Below are 8114 nucleotides of genomic sequence, written 5' to 3' on the forward strand. Positions count from 1 at the left end.
TTCAATATTGAGTTGGCCCGCCCATTGCAGCTATAATAGCTTCAACTCTTCTGGGAAGGCCGTCCACAAGGTTTAGGAGGGTGTCTATGGGAATGTTTGACCATTCTTCCAGAAGAGCATTAGTGAGGTCAGGCACTGACGATGGATGAGAAGGGCTGGTTGGCGGTCTCCACTCTAATTCATCCCAAAAGTGTTTTATCGGGCTGAGTCCAGGACTCAGTCAAGTTCCTCCGCCCCAAACTCACTCATCCGTGTCTTTATGGAACTTGCTTTGTGCACTGGTCCAAATCATTTGGTAGAGGGGGGATTATGGTGTGGGGGTTGTTTTTCAGGGGTTGGGCTTGGAACCTTAGTTCCAGGGAATGAAAGCCTGAGGCGTCAGCATACCAAGACATTTTGGACAATTTCATGCTCTCAACTTTGTGGGAACAGTTTGGGGACGGCCCCTTCCTGTTCCAACATGACTGCCAAGCAGTACACAAAGCAAGGTCGCTAAAGACTTGGATGAGTGAATTTGGGGTGGAGGAACTTGACTGGACTGCACAGTGCACAGTGGACGGCCTTCATAGAAGAGGTGAAGCTGTTATAGCTGCAAAGGGTGGGGCCAACTCAATATTGAACCCTCCGGACTAAGACTGCCATTAAAGTTCCTGTGCGTGTAAAGGCAAGCGTTCCAATACTTTTGACAATATAGTCTACCGTATATACTCGAGTATAAGCCGAGATTTTCAGCCTCTTTTTTGAGGCTGAAAGTGCCCCCCTCGGCTTATACTCGAGTCATCGCTGTCTGCCCGCTCGATCAGCGTGTCGAGCAGACAGACAGCGGCCATTCTATTCAAAAGCCGCGCCTCCGGCTCCGCCTTCGCCTGTGATAGGCGGAACACTGAATTTCCCAGCAGCCTGTGTTCCGCCTATCACGGACATCGTATCATCCTCGTACTACGGACGAGGATGATACGACGTCTGTGATAGGCGGAACACAGGCTGCTGGGAAATTCAGTGTTCCGCCTATCACAGGCGAAGGCGGCGGCGCAGCTTTTGAATTTTACAATGGCCGCCGACGAAGAGGGCACGGGACGGAGGCAAGGCAAGGCACGGCACGGCACGGGACGGGACGGGACGGGGGCAAGGCAAGGCACGACACGGGACGGATGCAAGGCAAGGCACGGCACGGGACGGAGGCAAGGAGGCAAGGCACGGGACGGAGGCTCGGGACAAAGGTAGGCTGGACACACACACACACACACACACACACGGATGGATGGAGACACACACACACAGGGATGGATGGATGGATGGATGGAGACACACACACACAGGGATGGATGGATGGATGGATGGAGACACACACACACAGGGATGGATGGATGGATGGATGGAGACACACACACACACAGGGATGGATGGATGGATGGAGACACACACACACAGGGATGGATGGATGGATGGACACACACACACACAGGGATGGATGGATGGATGGACACACACACACACAGGGATGGATGGACGGACACACAGGGATGGACGGACACACAGGGATGGACGGACACACACACAGGGATGGACAGGCATGTCTCACCCTCGGCTTATACACGAGTCAATAAGTTTGCCAGTTTTTTTGGGGGTAAATTGGGGGCCTCGGCTTATATTCGGGTCGGCCTATACTCGAGTATATACGGTATATGTCATATATACAATGTACAGATGATATAACAAAAAAGAAGCAAATGTAAATAATCACCAGAGACTTACTGTACAAGACTATAGATCACATAATCATCACATTTCCAGAGAGGAGACCCCCCTCAAAAAAGGCTTGGACTATTGGAACACAAAGGTCACCTTGGAGTTTCCCACTTTGACAGAAACAAAATTGGGAAAGATGTTGGGCTTCAAGGTCCCCTCAAAACAGATAGCCAAAATACTTGAATAACCAATATTCAGACACGGGATAAAAAAACCTCCGGTAAGTCTGTGTGTGCCAGCGCCTTTCCGGCTCAGCCAAAAGCAATGCGGCCGTCTTCCGGAAGTTGGGCGGAGGACGCTGCAAGGAGTGAGGACTGGGTCCTCCATATTCCCTTAGCAGAAACAATCATATTTGCTTGTTTTGCCACCACTTTGCTGATACACCACTGGATATGATTTTTTATGATCAGGAACTTGCCCCATTATGGGTACTATAAACATGGGCACCCTGCAGGTGTTTTGTTGCTGGCTTTTGGATAGGATAGCCTGGTGATTGGATGTGCTCACATGTTAATTCACCTCTTGGTAAGTGTTTTTCCATCATCATGCAAGATGCGCCTATTTTGAGTGCAGTGGTCCTATGATGTCTCTTCCCTGTCTGTTATTAAGTCAGGGGACAACAAAAAAAGTTGGTCTTTGGGGAGCCCGTTGGGGAATACTAAGTTTCTCTAAGACCTCAAGCACTACCAGGATGTGGAATTCTGAAACTCAGTATAGGGATAGGAACTTTTGGAGGCTCGATGTCTTCTTGAGGACATTGGTCATAATGAGAAAACCACCAACGTTCCGTACACCTTAAGTGTCTTTCTGTGCATCACGCCACCTTGGCTTAGTGTTTTTTTTTTGTTTTTGTTTTGTTTTTTTACTATAGAGGTTCACTTTACTGGATATCTTAAAGAATAACTTTGCTCTAGAGACCTCCTCCACTGGCTTGGGCAACTCCATTCTTATTTTTTAGTTAGCCAGCATGCCTTGACATACTGTACATGTGTGGTAGATTCTCCATAGGACTTAAAGGAGAAGTTGCATGCCCGGTAAATACAATATAAGGGCATCTCAAATGCTTGAGTCTAATAAAAAAAAAAAAATTAACAGATTTACAAAATCGCCCCATTTGGCTCAATGGCCAACCAACTAGGGAGCCTGGGTTCAGCACCTTCCTCAAGGCAAGGGGTATGTCCTCTTCCTGCTTCTGATTGTCCGGTAGGCGTAGGGGCTTATAGACACCAGTGTCTGTATTTTGCTTCATTATGGGTTTCTGAAGCATTTTTAAGGACTGGGTGTAACTATTGAAGATACCCCCTGACCTTCTTTCTGTTAACGCCTAAAGTGTTGTACTTCCCCTCACTCCATATTGTCTGCCGAAGCTCTCACCATCAAAGCATACCAGCAATGTTGAGAATCTGAACTGGGTTCCACAATCGCTCCTTTGGAAAGACATATGGCTGGCTACTGCCAAAACCTCTTGACATTTCCCGACCTTGGAACTCTAATGCCCTTGTACACACACGGTCGGACATTCCGACGGAAAATGTCCGTTTGGACCGTGTTGTTGAATAATCTGACCATGTGTGGGCTCCATCGGACTGTTTCCGTCGGAATATCCGACCGACAAAGTTTTAGAGCTGGGCTATAAAATATTTCGACAACATGATCTGATTGGACTTTGTAGAGAATTTCCGATCGGACAAAGTGCCACGCATGCTCAGATCAAATTCCTAGACCAAAGCTATTGGCTACTAGCCTGAACACTGTGCTCTCTGTGCTCTGTGGACTCTCTAGACCCTCTGTGCTCTCTTGACTCTCTGGACTCTCCAGGCTCTCTGGGTTTGCAGTGTATTAGCGGCTGAGCTCTGGAAGCGTGTAAGCTCATCCTGTTACATAGTCTGGTGGTATTACAGGAAGAAAAGGCTTTCTCTCTCTATTCTTCTCCGCACTGTCTCAGCAGCTAGACCCAACCAGCCCGCGTGTAATCACATTGGTGGCGTGTAATCTTCATGTCTGCATGTAATAAACACGCCGCACCCTTGTGCTCCTCTACAAGAACGTATTGTGCTTCAAAACGCCGCAGTTCATGTGTCTAATATTATTACATCTCACTCGCAACGCTCTTATGTTAACCATTTGGTCATTCTGCCCAAAATTATACCAAAAAGTGGACCTGCCATCACCATGTCTATTGACATAGCTCCTTAGAGTCCCGTCGTTACTAAATTACGTTACGGATTTTCCGACAACTTTGTCCGACCGTGTGTATGCAACACCAGTTTTGGACAAAATCCGTCGGACAAAATCCGATGGATTTTGTTGTCGGAATGCCCGACTGTGTGTACGGGGGCTTACACATTTCTTTATAGGTGGTATAGATGGTTTGTTTAGTCTAATGCCCTGTACACACGGTCGTAAATTCCGACGGAAAAGTTCAGATCGGATTATATTGTCGGAAAATCCGATCGTGTGTGGGCTCTCTGACTTTTTCCATCGGACATTCCGACGGAAAAAAATTGAGAGTAGGATCTCAAATTTTCCGACAACAAAATCCGATCGGACTTCCCGGCGCACATGCGCCGTAGACAGCCGTGGCTGTCTTCGGGTAAATATCTCCTAAACCGTATAGGTTTAGGAGATATTTCTTGGATCTACAGGTAAGCCTTAATCTAGGCTTACCTGTAGGTCAAAGTTGGTTGTAAGGGTGTACAACCACTTTAAAAGGTTGGTTCACTGCAGTAGATAATACGTTGTACATGCCATATGAAAGAATGGCTCCATGCCCTTGAAGGAACCTTTGATATATTCCTCACAACTTGAAATGAGTGGATCTCAAACTTCTCTCAGTAAATGTTGGTGAAATGCTCAGTAGATAATGACCTCCTTTTTACAGATGTTTATATTACAGAGGTTTTATTTTTAGATTATTGTGTATTAAGATTGCGAAACCCGCCAACCATCAAATATGGTATCAACCCCCCCCTTCCTTATGTCTCCTGCTTATTGACTTACTTATTACTTACTTCTGATGCTTGTTAATTTACTATAAGTCTTGTCTTCTTTGAACGAGTAGTATTTTTCTATATGTTTGTACTCGATTTTATGGACCACGATGACCTATCTTATTGTAATACCCTCTTAAATTTCAAATAAAAGGAAAATAACATGAGAAAAAAAGCAAAAATGTCAAATTTCACAATGACATTTTCAGCATGATGTCTGAATCCACTTTAAGTGATAATAAAACCTCATAAGTGCCTCCATAAGGTCCTTGTTCCTCAGGCTGTAGATCAGAGGATTCAGCAATGGGCTAATGAGGGCAGATATGACGGTAAACAGTTTGCCTAAACTGATCGTATCGCTAGACATTGGAACCAAATAAATAAAAATTAAGGAGCCATAAAAGATGAAGACCACGCTGAGGTGTGATGTGCAGGTGGAGAATGCTTTACTTTTTCCAGTCTTGCTACGAATTTTAAGAACGGTACTAAAAATATAGACATAAGGAACAAAGGTCAAAAGAAAGACTCCTAATCCAAGTGTAACATCCGTTAAGACTACAGCCAACGTGTTTATGAAGGGGTCAGTACATGTAATTTGGATCAAGTGTGGAAGGTCACAAAAGAATTTGTGGATGGAAGATGTTCTGCAGAAGGACAACCTGAGCAAAAATAAAGTATGAACCAAAGAGACAGAACATCCTCCAACCCAGACCAGAGAGGCCATACGAGTACAGACCCTCCAGGACATAATTAGTTTGTAAAATGTAGAGGGTGGCAGACGGCAATGTATCGATCGTAGGACATGGCCGAGAGCAAGAGAAGTTCTGACCACCCAAAGGAGAGGTAGAAAAAAAATTGGGCTATACAGGCAGAAAGGGATATAGAACGTTTTCTTGTGACCAAATCAAAGAGCATCCTTGGTGCCGTCACTGATGAATAGGACATGCCCAGAAATGCCAAGTTGGCAAGAAAAAAAATACATTGGGTTGTGCAGATTGTAGTCAGTGAGGACCAAGAAAAGTATAATGAGGTTTGTGATCAGAGTCATCAGATAGATCAGAAGGAAGAGCAGAAAAAGTCCATTCATGGTCTGTGGATGGTCTGATAGACCCACAAGAATAAGATAGGGCATCTCTGTCAGATTCCTCATAGTATTCATTTTTTTTTTTTTCGTTTAAATATCTCACTATAGAACGGTAATAAAATTATGGATCTGAGGATTTAATAGGAAAACCCGTATGGTGTGTTCACACATTATACTCAGATTTACATGTGAGTAGTTGTAGTAAAGAAATGAATAAAATACAGAAAAAAATAATTTTATTAATTTCTTTATTATTTAATTATTATTTTGTTTATTCTAATTTATTTAAATATTTTTCAGGCTCCTTTCTACTTGAATGATCTTTTTGGACATTTGTTTGCACAGTAAGCACTTAAGTCAATTTTAATTGACATTTATCCACATTGAGACCTACATGTCACAGAGGATTATCACGCTTTACTGTTTTTTGGACACCAGTCACCTTTTTATTCTTTTTTCACTGTCCTTTTAGTGATTTACTGCTCATTTGCGCGAAATCACCCTTTTTTAAAATATTTTTTGTACTTGTTTGGTGTTATTTTGCAGCACCTGTGACCACATCACTAGTGTTTAGATTTATAGATTGACCTATCTGGCCTACTCCCAGTAGCGTGAAGGACCGACATACTTTTAACTTAACTCCTTTATCAACTTTATATAACATATAGGCCTCACAAGTGCCTCCATGAGATCTTTATTCCTCAGGCTGTAGATCAGAGGATTCAGCAATGGGTTAATGAGGGCATAAATGACTGAAAAGAGTTTGTTTGAATTGTACATATTGCTGGAGGAGGGAACCAAGTAAATAAATATTAAGGAGCCATAAAAGATGAAGACCACGGTGAGGTGGGATGAGCAGGTGGAGAAGGCTTTCATCTTTCCGGTCTTGCTACGGATTCTGAGGATGGTCCTGAAAATAAGGACGTAGGGAAGAAAGGTCGAAAGAAAGGCTCCTAACCCAAGACTGGCACCTGCTACGAATATGACTATGATGTTTGTTGTTGGGTCAGTACATGTAATTTGAAACAAGTGTGGGAGGTCACAGAAGAAGTTGTGGACGGTAGTTGGGCCACAGAAGGACAACCTGAGCAAAAAAAGAGTATGAATCAAAGAGACAGAGCATCCTGCAACCCAGACCAGAGAGGCCATACCAGCACAGACCCTCCAAGACATCATTTGTGTGTAATGTAGAGGGTGGCAGATGGCGATGTATCGGTCATAGGACATGGCCGAGAGTAAGAAGAGTTCTGAGCTTGTAAAATAGAGAAAGAAGAAGATCTGGGCTGTACAGGCAGGAAGGGAAATTGATCGGCTTTTGGTGACCAAGTCAAAGAGCATCCTTGGTGCCGTCACTGACGAATAGGACATGTCCAGAAATGCCAAGTTGCCAAGAAAAAAATACATTGGGTTGTGCAGATTGTAGTCAGTGAGGACCAAGAAAAATATAATGAGGTTTATGATAAGAGTCATCAGATAGATCAAAAGGAAGAACACAAAAAGTGCATTCATGGTTGGTGGATGGTCTGATAGACCCACAAGAATAAGAACGGTAACCTTTGTGAGATTCATCATATTATTTATTCCTTTTCAGTTTAATTTTCTCAATCTGAGGAATTGTTAATAGTGCTCAGATTTCCATGTAGACTTGTTATCCAGATAATGATTTATATAGATATAAAATGTTGGCGTTCCCACAGGACAGCCTGCTGTGTTGTCAGAATACAAAGCTTTAAGTCTTGATAAATGTCTCTTGAGATTTAATTTAAAACACCTGAGATTCTCTTTATATAAATAAGCTTACAGTTAATAAAATATCCTCTGAAGAAAAATGTACTGAAATTCTATTTTTTATTTATTGGCCAAATTAAGTACAAAACATTTTCCAATGAAATCAATAACTGCTTTTCTTTTTTTCCCTTTATTTTTATCATTACATTTTGTAAATTTTTTAGAAAATGGTAATTAAAAAAAAAAGTTGGTCTTTGGGCAGCCTTTTGGGGTATGCAACTGTAAGTTTCTGAAAGACCTCAGGCATCATCAGAATGTGGAATTCTGAAAGTCAGTATTTGGAGGCTTGATGTCTGCTTGAGGAGACTGGCCATACTGAGAAAACCACCAACTTGCACTTTAAAGTGGCACTAAAACAAGTTTTTCTTACCTGCTCTGTGCTGTGGTTTTGCAAAAAGAGCAGCTCCGATCCTCTTCTTTTCAGGTTCCTAGCCAGAGTTCCTGGCTTCTCCTCCTTGAGCAGTGCTCTGGGCCCGCCCCTGCCTCCGAGTGGTCCCGCCCCT

The 8114-nt window shown here is 43.3% G+C and overlaps 1 protein-coding gene across 1 annotated transcript; it reads right to left on the bottom strand.

The window, feature by feature from the left end:
* Positions 1–5784: 5784 nt before the first annotated feature.
* On the bottom strand, positions 5785–7510 carry LOC143958072 (olfactory receptor 5J3-like). Its single transcript, XM_077467524.1, has one exon. The coding sequence runs from the start codon at positions 7393–7395 to the stop codon at positions 6454–6456; it is 942 nt and encodes a 313-aa protein (XP_077323650.1). The 5' UTR covers positions 7396–7510; the 3' UTR covers positions 5785–6453.
* Positions 7511–8114: the final 604 nt, after the last annotated feature.

This window comes from Lithobates pipiens, unplaced genomic scaffold (assembly GCF_037356315.1).
Source record: "Lithobates pipiens isolate NorthernLeopardFrog02 unplaced genomic scaffold, aLitPip1_a1.2 Scaffold_56, whole genome shotgun sequence".
Taxonomy (NCBI): Eukaryota; Metazoa; Chordata; class Amphibia; order Anura; family Ranidae; genus Lithobates; species Lithobates pipiens.

Bases quoted from the DNA above. Each gene is read 5' to 3' on its own strand.
- LOC143958072 (XM_077467524.1), bottom strand. From the start codon at position 7,395: ATGATGAATCTCACAAAGGTTACCGTTCTTATTCTTGTGGGTCTATCA.